The sequence below is a fragment of the Balaenoptera musculus genome, chromosome 5, assembly GCF_009873245.2.
Source record: "Balaenoptera musculus isolate JJ_BM4_2016_0621 chromosome 5, mBalMus1.pri.v3, whole genome shotgun sequence".
Lineage (NCBI taxonomy): Eukaryota > Metazoa > Chordata > Mammalia > Artiodactyla > Balaenopteridae > Balaenoptera > Balaenoptera musculus.
This window is the reverse complement of record NC_045789.1, coordinates 70,035,239-70,052,148: the sequence shown is the minus strand read 5'-3', so window position 1 is coordinate 70,052,148 and position 16,910 is coordinate 70,035,239. Positions and strand designations below refer to the sequence as shown.

Here is a 16,910-nt window from a genome sequence, read left to right as displayed (position 1 = left end):
TACTGTCAATTTATAAAATTTATAGACATCACTAACTTTTAAAAAGGAAAATTTATGTTCTCTGAAAAGAAAATTTTAAGACTTTCCATTCTGATATTGGTTTAGCTTTAAAATATTAATTAGGTTGAATCAAAATAATTTGAAACAGACCTCAAAATTCACTAATTTTGGAAAAAATATGCGTTTTCTCATCTGACTAATGAAAGATTGGTTGTGGCCTCATGTTGGTTAGCAGTAGCTGATACTGTTAATCATTTCTTTTTCCTTGACATACTTTCCTACCTTTGCTCTCAGGACACCAAATTCTCCTGGTTTTCTTCCTACCTGCTGTTCCTTCTTAGTCTCTTTTTCTAGTTCCTTTCCATCTACCTCAAACTCAAATGATTGAAAAGCCCCAGGGGACCTTGAATTTCTTCCTTTTTTACGTATACTCACAATGTTGGTGAAATTATGCAATCCACGACATTAAATGTCATCTTAGTTTGCTAAGATTGCCATAACAAAATACCACAGACTGGGTGACTTAAACAACAGAAATTTATTTTTTCATGGTTATGGACCTGGAAGTTCCAGATCAAGGTGTTTGCAAGTTTAGTTTCTCCTGAAGCCCCTCTCCTTGGCTTGCAGATGGCTGACTCCTTGCTGTGTCCTCACCTGGCCTTTGTGTGTGAACTCCTGGTGTCTCTTCCTCTTCTTATAAGGACACCAGTCCTATTAGGTTAGGGTCCCACTTTTATAAACTCATTTAACGTTAATTTACTCTTGAAAGTACTGGGCCTATCTCCAAATACAGTCTCATTGAGGGTAGGGCCACAACATAAAAATGTTGGGGGAGCACACAATTAAGTCCATAACAAATATTGTCTACATGTTGATGGCTTTCAACTTTATATGTCCAGCCAAGACTTCTTCCTTGACGTGAAGTCATCCAAATAAATGAAATTTAGCCTGTCCCAAACTGACTTATGACACAAACCCCCATTCCCAAACTGTCCCTCAACACAGTCTCTGTCTCGGACAATGACAGCTCTTCCATCCGTTCAGCTCAGAGATTTTGGAGCCATCCTTAATTCCTCGCTTTCCCTCACATACCATATCCAGTCTGCAAGTTCTGTTAACTCTAGCTTCAAAATGTATCTAGAATATGACCACTTCTCATCACCACCACCCCATCATAGTTTTTTCACCTGGATTAGTGATATAACTCCTTCCCCCTTACTCTCCAGAAGTCTGCATTCCAGAGTAGCTAGAGTGATTTTGTTAAAAAGCAAGTCAGACTGTGCTATTGTCCACATCAGGTTCTTCCACAGGCTTTCCGTCTTACTCAGAATATATCCTGTAACTAACTCACCTCCGGTTGCTTTTCCTGCCTCTCACTGTGCCCTAGCAACCCTGGCCTCCTGAAACACACCAGACACGCTTCCACTTCAGGACCTTTACACTTTCTGTTCTCTGTTGGAAATGGCTGTCCTCACTACATCTACATGGCTCACTCTGTCTCTATCTGCAGCTCTTTACTCAAATGTCATCTTTTCAATGCGGTCTTCCCTGCCGACCATTTCTAACGTTTCAGCAAACACATCCCTTCCCAGGTTTTCATTCCCTGGTTTACAATTTTTTTCTCCTGTAACTGTCTAAATATACAGTATACTTTACATATTTGCTTATGGTCCATTTCCTTCACCAGAATATAAACTCCATGATGGCAAGGGTGTATTTTTATCTGTTTTGTTCAGAGCTGTATACTTAGTATTTAGAATAGTACTTGGATCATATTAGACATTCGATAAATATTGTTGAATTTATTTATCCATTCATTCAACAAATATTTATTGTATATATATTTTGTGCCAGACAAAATTCTAGACAAGGGATATGCATTGGTGAATTAAAGAAAAAGCTTCTTTTCCTCAGAGAGCTTTGATTGAGTGGCTTTATTGTGAGAATGGATATCATAGTGATGAACACAGAAATCCCAGCCACAATACTGGGTCATGTGGGCACACAGGAAATGCTGAGACCACTAGTAATAGCAGATATCATGATGAACTTGGAAGTGGAAGGCATTCATGGCAGCCCACAGTATGGTTGTATTTTTAGCTTCTCTGCAGGTGTGTAGATCTTCAATCATATGTGGTCTTATCTCAGGTGTCCTACCCTCATTATTACTCAACTACTACCTTAGTTACTGCTTGTCTTCTGGGGAAATTCTTCATTATCTGTTCACCAACTTTTGGATATTTCACTGTCTATGCTCCACCTTTTCTCCATCAGAAGCACTGTAGCACAGTAGTTAATAATACTGGCTTTAGATTTTGACTTTGTGAGCTTGAACCCTGGCTCTGTCATACCTAAGCTGTGTGACCAACAGCAAGTTGCTTTTCGAATCTGTTCTTCCTTTAAAAAATCTGAAAAATGAAGACAATGTTGCCAGAGTTTAAAGACGTTAGGTATAAATGACTTAATAAAAGAATTACAGCAGTGATAGACACGTAGTAAGCATTAAATTGTAGTTTGTTTTAATTCATAATTTTTAGAAGAAGTATGGCTTATTCAAAATATCTGTTCCTCCTTATTTCATCACAACCAGTCAACGTCATGGCACCTCCTCTAACTCATAAATGTTTAATTTCTGTACTTTTTGCCTATAGCTTCAGAATAATTGCTTAACAATTGCTTTCAATTTCACTGCATTTAACTGTAAAATTAAGGAATAACTTAGTTTAGTGGTTTATTTGCATACCACTTAATTTTGTCTTAATTTCCTCTTTTTCGTATTGATGTTTTGTTTTGCTGTAGTAATCCTTAGGTAATGCTTGCCAAAAGGATTTGTAGGGGGCAAACTTTTCTCAGTCCTTTTATGTCTAAAAATGGCTTTATATTGTCAACACAACTGAATGCTAGTTTGTGAGAGTACAGAATTAGCACTTGAAAATCATTTTCACTCAGAATTTTAAAAACATTGCTTCATTGATTTCTGTTACTAAATTTGTTGATAATAATTTCAGATGCACAGGTTAATAAACTTTGTTTTTCTCTTGTTAAATAAAGAATTTCTGGTACTAAATATGCCAATAAGAATGACAAATTATTTTCTTTTCCATGAAAATAATATGGTTTTTCTCAAGACAATCTTGAATTTATCCAAGATGCTCTGAAAATATACCAGAACATGACTGATTAATGCTGTTTAACATTTAATGAACTTGTTCAATTATAAAACTAGTAACTTTTGTCACTTCTGGGACATTGTTATTTCTTTTACTATTTGTTCTTCTCCTTTTCCTCTACTCTTTCCTTATGTAACTTCTGAATCTCTTTTCAACGACTCTTTGTCTTTTTGCAATGCAATCTTGATAATTACTTGATTCTATTATCTGACTCACTAACAAAATCTTCAGTTGTGTTATTCGTCTATCAAATTTTCTTTTAAAATTTGCAATTACATTTCAAATGCCTAGATCCCCAGTTTTTTATTATTGTTGTTATTGTGGACCTTTGTTTTTGCCTAACAGTTTATTCATTTTATTGGGTATTCTGTCTATACATAAATCTTTCTCAAGCTATTATATTTGCTTTAAAGTAGTCTTACTTTCCATGAGGATTTAGTTTTCTGCTTGTGGAATTTATTCCTTTTTCATGATGTTGATTTTCCTTAAAGATTGGCTGACCTTTGATTATCTATCCACAGTTATATGTGAGGGTCCATATTAAACAGTATTTCATTTCTTAAACCCACATTAGAACCATTCCATGCCTATGGTTAATACATTTCTCATTACAGGAAGTGAAGGAGCCCTGCAACTTCCAGATATTCCACCCCATATTTATTCAGCTTTAGCAGAGAGTAGAAGTGACTTTTGACTGAAGAAAACATTTTGTTGCTTAAAATGTTGGATGATTTAGATTTTATCTCCAAGAGGGAGAGTGGTTTTATAAATTTGGCTTCTTCACTCAGAAAATGATTAATTCTTTAATTAACAAATTACACTGTCACTATATCATTCTAAGATCAGTCCAAACGTCTAGGTTTTCCCAATTTTCCTTCAAATTCCTCTTAAAATAATTGGAAGAATTTTGATAACAACAAAATAAAAATATGTTAGTAATGTTTTGATCTCCGTTTAGTAGTGGTGAGTGTATTTAATATGGGGCAGAAAAATACAGTTTTATTTTCCAACCATATCTCCTTTCTTTTTCTGGTCTCATTCCTGTTCTTCCTCCCCTTCCTCCCTTCATTCTTCCTCCCACAATGTTCAGTTATCCCCGAAATACCACCAGTTCCTTTATTGCCATAAACTGTGTAACCTGAAGCCTTTGCTTGTGTTTTCCACCTGCCCCAACTTCTCCCAAGCACTTAACTCAGTGAATTCAAGGTCTAGCAGAAAGTTTCAATTCTCTAACACTACAGGGTAGTATGGAATGCTCTTTTTTCATTTATAGTAATTCAGAAGTGTTTACATTGTTAGTTTTTTCTTTTATTGTTTTATAAATTTTTTAAAATTTATTTAGTTTTGGCTATGTTGGGTCTTCGTTGCTGCGCCCGGGCTTTCTCTAGTTGCAGCGAGCAGGGGCTGCTCTTCATTGCGGTGCGAGGGCTTCTCATTGTGAGGGCTTCTCATTGTGGTGGCTTCTCTTGTTGTGGATCACTGGCTGTAGGCGCGGGGGCTTCAGTAGCTGTGGCGTACGGGCTCAGTAGTTGTGGCTCGCAGGCTCTAGAGCCCAGGTTCAGTACTTGTGGTGCATGGGCTTAGTTGCTCTGCAGCATGTGGGATCTTCCTGGACCAGGAATCGAACCCATGTCCCCTGCATTGGCAGGCGGATTCTTAACCTCTGCGCCACCAGGGAAACCCTTGTTTTATAATTCTAAAAATATTTTTGAGTAAATGAATGAGCCCTAAGGCTATATGTTTAGATAGAAAACTGTTCACCTGGGTAATAGCCTGGCTTTTGTCCTTCAGTTAATTCCAGGTACTGAAAATTTAGTCTATGAAATAAGATGAAAAGTATAAATAGTTCCTACTAAAAAATAACAATAAAATCTCTACATATTAACAGAGTTATGAATGGCAACATTTTAAATGACTGTCTAAAGCAGTTATCTCCTTGGTAGCAACCTGAATAGTCATTCTCTTTGATTTTCTTCTACCCACAGGTCCACATTGGTCAGCCAGAGGTCACAACATGCCGAGCACTTCCAGTTTTCAGAGTGACTCTTTACAACATTCCACTTGGGGAGCACAGGTCTGTTGTGCTTAAAGAAAAAATATCTCTAATTCTGGCTTGTTCTAAAAATGTGAATCACTCATACCATAGGATAAACCCTAAATGCACTTAATTACATGTGAGAATTTGCAAAAATCATGTAATTATATCAATAGAGGTTAAAAAAGTATTTTATAGTGGTAATATTTTTTTATAATTAATAGTGTACTGGTAAAGAGTATAGATTGTCATTAGACTACATAAATTTGAATTCTGTCTCTAACATTTCATTGTTTGATCTTGGATATATTAATGAACTTTCTGTGTCTCAGTGACTTCATCTGTAAAACAGAACTAATTATAGTATCACTACCTTATAAGGTATCATAAACACTAAAAATGTCAAGTGTTTAAAATAGAATTGGTAAGTAATAAGCTTATAAAAATGTTAACTATTCTTACTAAAACATATAAAATTAGTATTTTTAATAAAAGCAATAACTTGGAACAACTTTATTAATAAGATTGTATATTTTTAAACAAGAAATCTAATATATATTTGGGTAGAATTCTGTTTAAAACAAGAAGAGAATAGCCTTGTAGTCACTCCAAATACTGGAAATAGTAGAAATATTGGAAATAGTAATTTGAGAAGAAATTAAAAAGAAGTATAAACATAAGAAAAGAATAAAATATGAATTTATTTATGATAAAATAATTTAAAAATTGTTATAGCATGATGATTAAAAGTAAAATGAAAAAGAGATAAAAATGTACCTGGCTGTATTACATGATAAAGTTTTAATCTCAAAAGTCCACATTATAATATATGAGTAAGAAGGGTGAAAAATACAAAGTAAAAAAAAAGACATTTTTCATATTAGCAGCTAAAAGTCTGTTAAATAACTGGCTATTAATATAGCCTGAAACAGAAGACCTTTTTATAAGAAAATAATAAACTTTTAGAGAATAAATTCATATGCAAAAAAATGAAATGAAACTATTTCCATTAGCACAGATAAAAATACTACTTAAGTTAATTAGTAGAGTTACTGTAATAACAAAGTTACACAGATTTTATAATCTTAATAAATTAATACAGTACTTAATCTACAAAATAAAGTGTGAAAGCATAACAAAGGATATGTATTTCAAAAATAGTGTGGCTACCTTACCAAAATTCAAACCTTACTAATAGTGATTGTAATAAAAATATATCATGAATGAAAGTTTGTAACCTTTCACCAGTTGTAAGATGAGCACGATCTGGGAATCTAAAGTACATCATGGTGATTATAGTTAATAATTATTGTACTGTATATTTGAAATCTGCTAAGAGAGTAGATCTTAAGTGTTCTCATTACACACATACACACAAAGGTAACTATGCGAGGTGATGGATATGTTAACTTGGTTGTGGCAAGCATTTCACAATGTATACATATATTAGTAATTATTATATATATTATAGTTGAATGTGATATATATATAACTAAGTTTATATATAATATATATGATACATATATCATATATCATACATATAAGGTACCATATATATATATAAAATATTAGGTTAAATCAGAAACCCTGATCAATTAAACAGAATACAAATTCCACAGATTCAGAAAATTGCATATTGCATGGCTGTTAGTATTACAAACTATCCTTAAGATAGATTGTGGTAATTTATCCTGCCTGCAAAGTGTATGAAATTATATTTCTCTACAGCATTCATGATGCTTGAGGTTAAATCCTTTTAAAATAACAAACTAGTGAATAAAAATGGTACTTCATATTTTTAAAAATATAAATTGTAAATATATCTTCCCAGTTTGTCACTTATTAGTTTTAATTAGTTTTTATAAAATATTTCAAATACCTAGAAATGTAGAAAGAGTAGAATAATAACACCCATTAATCAAAACATATCATGTTTTTTTCTTGGATAAAGTATTATAGATTCAGTTGAAGTATGTTTTTTTTTTTTTTTTTTTTTTTTTTTTTTTTTTTTTAAATAACCTCATCTTAATCTGGAAATGCACAAATCTCTCTTTTTTTTTATTTTTTTTATTTATTTTTTTAATTTTTGGCTGTGTTGGGTCTTCGTTTCTGTGCGAGGGCTTTCTCCAGTTGCGGCGAGCGGGGGCCACTCTTCATCGCGGTGCGCGGGCCTCTCACTGTCGCGGCCTCTCCTGTTTCGGAGCACAGGCTCCAGATGCGCAGGCTCAGTAGTTGTGGCTCACGGGCTTAGTTGCTCCGCGGCATGTGGGATCTTCCCAGACCAGGGCTCGAACCCGTGTGTCCTGCATTGGCAGGCAGATTCTTAACCACTGCGCCACCAGGGAAGCCCCTGAAGTATGTTTTATATCCTAAAACCTAGTACCCTTCCTATCATTGTTGTCTATTTTTACAATAGATCTCTGTCTATTTTTCTATCTATCTGTCTATTATCTACCTACCTCAAATCTATATCTGTACACATAAAATAATACATATTCTGATTTTTGCACTTAAATATTTTAAACTTTACTTAATGTTATCACACTCGTTTCATTCCATACCTAGCTCTTTTTATTGTTTTGTTTTGCATAATGTTTTATTTTGAGATTTATCTGTGTAAAAGCATATAGATATTTATATATTTTGAGTGTTGCATTCCATTATGTAACTATAGCTTATTTATTTATTCCCAACAGATAAATAAATATTTAGGTCGTTGCCAGTTTTACACTATTAAAAGCAACGCTGCGATCAGCATTCTTAGACTGCACGAGCATATCTTTATGGTGTGTTCCTAGTGGTAGAAATTTGGGTCAAATGGCATGTGCATCTTTGACTTTATCAGATATGCACAAATTGCTTTACAAAGTATTCAGATCCATTTATATGCCTCCTGAAAGTTTATGAGCATTTCTAACCAATATTTGACATTTTTAAATTGTTCATATCTGATACGTTTGAAATGGCATATCATTGTTTTAATTTGCAATTCCTCATTTAGAGTGGCTATTTGTCTTTATTTTCTTTCTCTTTTATTTACTTGGAGGAGATCTTTCCTTTTTGATAAATTCTTCATACTAATCTTTAGGCAGTTAAATTTGCTGAAAAAACCTTCTTTCACTGTGTGACTTGACTTTTCACTATATTAATAGGGTCTTTGATTTAAAGGTTACATTTTTATGTGGTTATCGCTATTAACTTTTCCCTTCATAGTTTATACTTTCGTTTATCTTTAAATCTTTCTCTACACCAAAATCATAAATATATTTCCTATACAGATTTCCTAAAGTTTTGAAGTTTTGGTTTATGTTTAAATTATGTATCCACCTGTAATACATTTTCATGCATGAAATTAGGTAAAAATCTACTTTTTTCCCTTTTATGGATAATAAATTGTCTCCATAGCATTTATTGAATAGCTCATTCTTTCCCAGTTTTCCTAAAATAGAGGAATATTTTTATGCTCTTTATTTGGTTTATTTTCTTTTTTACTATCTCTACATGAATCCAAAACTAAACACAAACTCTTTCAATTTCAATAGCTCAACAAGTCTTGATATCTCAAAGACAAGTGCCCCCATATACTCCCTCTTTTTTTCTTGCAGATTTTCTTGTCTTTTTTTTTTTTTTGGATGGCTTTATCATATTGAATCTTCCCAGCCACACAGTTTTCACTTATCTAAGTCTTATTTTATGTCCTTCAATAATGTTATACAGATTCTCTATAAAACTCTTAAACTTTTTTCAGTTATTCCTAGATACATTAGAATATTTTTTATTACTGTAATAGAATAAGTTTTCCTATTATGGGTTTTGTTTTTTTTTGGTAACTGCTGTGTATGAAAATACTACTAACATGTATTTAAACGTTATTTGATTTTGATGTCAGAAGGCTAGTTTAACTCTCTTACTATATTCTTATACATTTGGAGACTTTATCGGATTTTCTCTCTAGACAAACTCACCATGTGGAAATAAGGAAAGTTTAATTTCTTCCCTTTCTATTTTTTTAAAAAAGTTTATTGTCTCATTGCAATATCATACCTCTATTATAATGTTAATTATTCCTACTTTAATGGAAGTACCTCTTAAGTATTATGATTAATTACTTTACTTTTCAAGTATATGTTTTTAAAATAACTTTAAAATTATATATTCACCTCTATCAACATTTTCTCTTAATTTTTCTCCTTTTGTAAGCATACATCCAAGAGAAAAGATGTTCAATAATCATTTACTAAATGCTGAATGATTATATTATAGGTACCTATCTATTATTTTTATGGTTTAATTTTTTACATTTAAGTCTTTAACTCAACTGAAACTTAGTTTAGCAAAAAGTGTTAGAAAGTATTTATATTTATTATTTTCCAAAGATATAATTTTGCTGATATTGATTGGAAAAACTGTCATTTATCCACTAATTTGAAACATTAATTTTATTACATACTTAATTTTTGTATACTGAAGTCAATATCTGGGGAATGGAGGATAGCTAGGGTGGGCATTCATTTCATCCTCACTCATGGGAAGGAAGCTGCTTTGTAGTACTTCCAAACAATTACTATCACCTTCATTCCACATATATCCAGCCTGATATATCCATTTACATACGATTTTAAGCCAACTGGAGGACAGGTAATAATGGATTAATTATGACTGCAGAGTCTCATACTTGCTGAGCACAAAATAGATGCTCAATATATTTGATTGAAGCAAGACTGAATGAAGGTAAACTTTAGTTATATTCTTAAACAGTAAATAAAAATGTTTATTATATCGTTTTTAACAAAATCTCTATTAATCCTCACCTTAAAGTGTGCCATCTACATTAAAGCTACACAGTATTTCTGATATAGCTTATCAAAACCAGCTTTAGCCTGTACATAATTTGTCTGGACTCAGTATTTACGAGAATAAATAAATAAGCAAGACTAACTTGAAAGTGAAACCAGCATTTTCAAGTTTGATCCCAATTCAAAGTAGCAATTCCAAGCTGCTTACTCTCAATTCTTATCAGTAAGGATATTCACTAAGAATATTTGTAACATGTGTAACGTTTCTTGATCTTGAGGCACTTCCATCCTAGCTGGATAATAATTTTTTGTTTCAGTAAGAGTTAGCAGGAGAGGATAATAGGATGACCAATGGCTCTCAGGAGCAGCTTTCACAAAAAAAAAAAAAAAAGGAAATTGAATTGATTCTTGAAGGGGGGAAGGTCTTATTTAAGAGGATTGGTTTGGGGATAAAACAAGCAACTTCACAGAGGAAATAAGTGTTGGCTTTTTCAAGCCATAACAAATCCTGCACTATTTCTGGATCTGTGATGTTTAAAATTTAAAAATATTTTTAGTTATTTCTCGGTATTATCTTGAATTTATTTTTTCCCATTTAGTTCCGAAAATTATTCAAGACAGTTTACACACTATATATATTTGTGCAACATATCTGTTTTTCAATTAATGACAAAGGAAAATTAAATTTAGAATTCTAAGGCATCAGGGAGAAATATAATATATCAATATGCAGGTCATTAAGATCTTACATAATGATTAAAGCTGAATTGTACCTGTAATTCTAAGATTCCCAGTGGCCAAAGCGAATAAGGAAGTGAGTGAATTTTAGGATTCTTATTGCCCATAATATACAAGCTATTCAGGAAACGAAACACTTTGCAGAGTACTAGGGTCTGGGAAAAATTTTCTCCCAGAGGTCTTCACACATATGATACTGAGGGGTACAGTGGGCTCCATCCTCAATAGTATCCCAATAACAGATGTGATCATGAGTATTTTATGACTTCTTGTAGTATCCTTCTATATAAGTGGAAGGCATAATTTAAATGCCAAATTCAGTGAAACTGATCCCAACTGGGGCATGTTAAACATTAGAATTCAAGTATGCAAAGTCACCAATAGTCTTCCTTAATTCTAGAATAAAATCTTGACCCTTTGGCAAACACTGCTAAATAAAATCCTGGTGGTTATTAAAAAAGAATTATTGGGGTTTATGGCCACCTAGAATACATAAAAAAAAATAAGAAACATGATTAACATTGGTCCCAGAAGAAATGGCCATAGTGTTTAAGGTTGTCATGAGGCTCAAATGAGAAAATGAAATTAATGTATATGTAGAATGTCAAGGTCTACACATGTGTAAATGTATGTACAATTCTTTAGGCCCCTTTCAAAAGTCTCCAAGTCCTGATCTTTCCAACTATTTTATGTCTCCATTACATTTCTGAAATCTTGCATTAGTCTATCACCTCCTCTCTATGCTAAACATTATCTGACTTTAGTTTCTTTTGCTTAGGCTATTGTGATATCCCTTCTTTTTCCTTGTTCTTTTCGCTCTCTCTGGTTCCTCCTCTTGGGGTCTATGCTTAATAGCATAGAGCAGATAGGTTGATAGATTCTGGGTTAAAATGTTGATTCCACCATTTATTAGCTGTTTGGTATTAAATGAATTACATTACCTTGATTTGTTCTCAGTATCATCATCTATAAAATGAGAATACTAATAATAAATAATCATCATAATATCTACCACATTTGCATTGCTATAAGGTTTAAGTGAGATCATCTATGTAATGTGCATGATAACCAGCAAATAGTCCACAGTTGATGAATGTTAATCCTTTTTATCATGATTATTCTATCAGAGCATTTTAAAACCTAAATCTGACCCTGACCCTACTTAAAACTGTCAGTGATTCCCAGAAGCTTAAATTTGCATAGTGGAGTATGTAACTTTCCTTGTTTTCTGGCCTCAGCTTCCCTTTGCACACTCACCACCTTCCATCGCTACCTCCCTCCTTTTATATTCTGCTCAAGTATTTCAGGGTTCAGCTATCTAAGCAGACCACAGGCTTTCAAGTCTCATAGTTTGTCAGTCTCTTTCAAGTCATTTGGCACATGCTGTTCCCTCCTTCTGGAGTGCCCCTCCCTCCCTGCTCTGGCAAAAAGCTTTCTGCTCCACAAAACATATCTGCCTCTCTCTGGTAGAAGTAACAACCCTCCTGCCACTATATAAACTATCTAGAGAAATATTGAATTTACTTATATTTATGTCCATCTCCCCTATCAGTCTGTGAATTTCTCTAGGTCGGGAACCCTTTTTCAGTCATCTCTGAGTCCCAAAATACCCAGAACATAGTAAAGATTTAATATATACTATTAAACAGATGAACCAACCCCTGGCAAAGGGCCTCCCGCCTCACATGTGCTCAATGGCTTCTACCGAATTGCACTGACTGAATTTAACTTAATTCAAACAACTCTTGCTCCTACAGAACCCCAATCTAATAGCAAAGAGGCCAGACCCTCTGGGTGTTTCAGGGTCCTGTTTTGGGTTATTAATACATGCTAACACGCTGGCAATTAAAAAAAGAGGTTTTCCTTACTAGAACCTAGAAGAAAAGTGGGACTTGAGGCGAATGGCTCTAGAAAAAGGATTGCCTGCCCGAGATGCTGCCTCTGGCTTGCTTACCCCACCTCTCTCGCTTGGTGAGACAAGAAAGGCGGAGGGAAGAAAAGTGGGAGAGCAGGGGAGCGAGCGCAAAAGTCGAACCTCTCCTCTTCCTCCTCCTCCCATAGAGAAGGACGGCAGTAAACCAGACGTGCTAAGACTCCTCTCAAGCGGACCTGATTCCTGGACTCCTCAAATACATCCTGAGTTTCCTTCTTCTGTGGCTCTCCCTCTCCACTCACTTCGCCCCCTCACCCCCATCTCTCTCTCTCTCTCTCTCTCACACACACACACACACACACACACACACGCACACAAACACACAGGCAACCAGAGAGAACCGCCTCGCCTCTAGACTCCCGGTTCTAAGACCACCGTGACTGTCAACGAAATATGCCAATCACAGGCAGCCTAAGCCATATCCCTGGGAACTGAGTAAAAAAATTAGGTTGAAGGCAGAAAGGAAATGAGCATAGCAACCTCCAGTGCACAGAGAAAGATCCGTATACACATGCAGGAGCAAGGAAACAGCAGGGTATCTTTTACTACGCGGAGGACGCGGAGCACCACAAACAGGAACTTTAAAGGGATTGAAATCTGTTGCCTGTTCCACTAGGAATATTGTTTGCAAGGCACAAGGTGTCTTTTGGTAGTGAGCACCCTCTGCGCATGCGCAGGTCCATTCGGGAATTACTGCCCTGCCGCCGACTAAGTTGCATTCCTTGAATCTTCGCAGAAAAGACAATTCTTTAATCAGAGTTAGTAATGTGGACAGTACAAAATCGAGAGAGTTTGGGGCTTCTCTCTTTCCCTGTGATGATTGCCATGGTCTGTTGTGCACACAGGTGAGCTGCGGTTGTTGAATGTCTTTTTTCTTGGTGTTTTTCTTTTTACATGCTTGCTGGATCATGTAGCTCGTTATCTGGGGGGTAGGTGTGCCTGTCTATTTTTATGTCTGCTCGCAGTTTGTGCTCATTCTGAATCCGGTCCGTACTTCTTCCCTTCAGCGCCAATGAGCCCAGCAACATGTCATACGTGAAAGAGACAGTGGATAGATTGCTCAAAGGATATGACATTCGCTTGCGGCCGGACTTTGGAGGTAATGCTTCATCTTTTTTTTCAACCTGTAACCCATATCTAGTTCTCCTTTCTTGTCAAAGACAAATGTCAAAAAAAAAAAAAAAAGAAGCAGCAGCAGCATGTCATTTTGGTAAGCGTGCCCTACGCCCTACGCTCTGGCCACACACACACACACACACACACACACACACACACACACACACACCACGCCGGAGCCCCAGTCGCAGGTGGATGAACCCCAGGCAGAGTTGACCTTCCCCCGGCCCGACACACCCTCTGCATAGTCACTGCATCACTCGTGTGCCCATACCTGTTTTCCCAGGCTGTCCCCGGCAAGGGGGTGGAGGGCTGTGGGTAGCGGGAGCCCATTCAGAATGTAGTAAGCGCAGGGAAGCCCCCGACCCTCCCCAGCCTGCGGCCACTCTGAGATTATGCCCATAATGTGTCCCACCTCCCCGGTAGGGCCCCCCGTGGACGTCGGGATGAGGATCGATGTCGCCAGCATAGACATGGTCTCCGAAGTGAACATGGTGAGTGGCCTCGCGACTGGCCCGGCAGCCGGGCTTACGCAGATGCGAAACGGACCGGTCCCCGTGCCCTCTGCGTTTCGTTGGCGGTCATCTCGCCCCGGCCCATGGATCCCGCTCCGCGCGCGCTCCCCACTCTGGCACACACACACCCTGCCGGGCCTGGTTTGTATTTTCGACACACACACGGGCTACTGCGGTGTTCCGGAGGAAACGTGCTCCGCACTATTTGGGGAAGGACGGTGACTGTGGCGCCGGCAGAGCCGGTGGGGCGGAGTCAGCGGTACTTTCGCTGGGTTTCCTTCGGTGTTGAGGGGCGTAGGGCACCACCTGCCGGCGGCCGGGCGGCCTGCACCAGAGGGTTCCCGCACGGTGGTCCGCGGCCGCCTACTCCGCAGGCACGGTCCCGGCAGCCGGTGAGCCGGACCCACCCACGGCCCTCCACAAAGCACCCAAGCACACAGATGAGGTTTCATAGCATTCCCTCCCTCTTACCAGGCTCTAGCACACCGAGTGGCAGGAGCAACAGGCTGAGACAACGGTGTCAAAGTGCTCAAGCCAAATTCTGGGGAGAGGCTTGTATTGTTCCCACGTGAGGGTTGATGAATTTGTCTTGCTGCATCTTGCGAGTTTAAGTTCAAACCGAATGGCTGGAGTTATTGCTTTTCTTTGCCTTATAAACCCAAGCATGCCGAAAAAGCCTGATGATCAAAGAGACAGTAGAAAAGGGAGGGGGGAGGAGAGTAAAAAGGGAGGGGGAGAGCGATAGTAACCTAGGGAGCATAGCGCAATCTTTTCATTGCAAAGATTTCTTTTTCATTTCATTCTTTTATTTCATTTTTCCTCCTGCCTTTCTGAACCTGATCCCAATGGATTGAAATCATAGCTGTCACTTTCTTTATTGGCGCTTTCCAACCACTGTGGGGTAGCAGTTTTCTAGTTAAGAGTTTCTAACTGTTGCTTCTTGTAAGGCAGGGGGGAAAGCCTGTTGATTTTCTAGAACCAGCCACCCAGGGAACAGCTAGATCTACCTGAGCAAAATGCCATTTTTATTCCACGTGCGAAAAAAAATATTGTGGCAGCAGAAATTTAGACAGCCTGAATAATTTAAAGACTAAAGCCTTTGGGGGTTTTATCACTCTATATTTGTAGAGGCTATTGAATTGTCATTTCATTTCATTATTAGTGAGTCATTTTGTTTTAACACGCTAAGGCTTAAGAATTTTTCTTTCTTTTTTTTAGATATGTCAGGGAAGAAATACATATATTTAAAATATATTGAGTAGGATTAGAATAAAAAGTGTGACTATTAAATTTCTGTATTTTAAAGTTTTACCTTCCCCTGCTTTAAACAGCTTATTTTAAATATTATTTTAAATTAATATCTCCGATGGTTGTATTAGAAAAACAATTTTGAAATATCAATGCACAATGAATATTCTCTGACTTGGAAAAGATTTTTAATAGACTCATTTATAATATTCTCTCACATACATGTCACTACCACAAAGCACCCAAGATGAACTATTGACAAACACTGGGGAATGTAATAACATGGGCACATATACAAATCATACCCAATCCATGCCATTGCGACTGGATAAATTAGGCAGTGAATTAGTTTAAGTTGTTTGTATCATGTAGATAAATGATGATAATAATTTCCTTTTCAGTCATTTATTTTGGCACCTGGTAAGTACCCACACAGATAATTTATAAAATAGGAGAAGATTCAGAAAACTCAAAAGGCAAACAGTGCCTTTGCCAGTGGTCTGCTTTTTAGAGTACTATGCTTTTCAGAATTTTTAAAATGTATAATTCTGTTGACTATATTTACAAACAACTTTTCAGTTTAAAACCAAAGACAAAACCAAAACTGGATCGAATAGGGAAGTTGCTGTTTAACCAAAACAACCACCATAACAAAAAAGCTCTGTATAATCAGTTGTTCAACTGAATTCATACAGAAGCTCAGAAAAAAAATAATTAATTTAATTGCTCTACCACTGGAAATAGCTCTTAATGATGGAATAATATAATCTATTTACTCACCGTACTGTGTATATGTACTTGATTTTTTAAAATAGTCACCCAACAGATAAACCTTTAAAAAATATATTCTACTAAATTACCCATTACCTTTCCACAATAGTGTTAGAGACATGGTGGGAAAATAGAAACCACTGAATATAGAAAAATAATAAACCTTGATTTACTTATTCTTCCTTGCTTCTCTTTTTAATGAAATCTACCAACAAGACCCACTGTTTATTTTTTCTTCTATCATCTATAACAAAGCATGGGAATACATAGATTGGAAATAACTCCAAAAAAATTGGAAACAAAGGAATTTTAGGATCGAGGGTTCTATATAAGCAAAATCTGGATAGTTAGCCCTGGTTAAGAGCACTGTCTATGATATGCTTTGATTTTTAGATCATAAAGTAGGGTTGAAATGTCAATGGGAAATAAGACTTATTGCTTTTATATTAAGCATGTTTCAGAACCCTGATAGGCAGTAACTTCTGAGATTATTTAATAGGAAATTTTCAACAAAATTAACAAGAAATAAAAATGGACATCAAATATAATAAAAGTAGTTTTAAAGAAAATTCAGATTAAAATCCATTG

General features: G+C 36.2%; 1 protein-coding gene across 3 annotated transcripts in view; it reads left to right on the top strand.

The window, feature by feature from the left end:
• The first annotated feature begins 13,140 nt into the window (after positions 1-13,140).
• GABRB1 (gamma-aminobutyric acid type A receptor subunit beta1) overlaps positions 13,141-16,910 on the top strand; it is a 390,116-nt gene continuing 386,346 nt past the window's right edge. For 2 of the 3 annotated variants that reach the window (XM_036853537.1, XM_036853539.1), the window contains exons 1-3: positions 13,141-13,517; positions 13,680-13,771; positions 14,215-14,282. In XM_036853537.1, coding sequence (XP_036709432.1) covers positions 13,438-13,517; positions 13,680-13,771; positions 14,215-14,282 — 240 coding nt within the window. In that variant the 5' untranslated portion in view covers positions 13,141-13,437. Of the gene's footprint in view, positions 13,518-13,679; positions 13,799-14,214; positions 14,283-16,910 lie in introns of all 3 variants that reach the window. The other variant, XM_036853538.1, reaches the window with a different exon arrangement.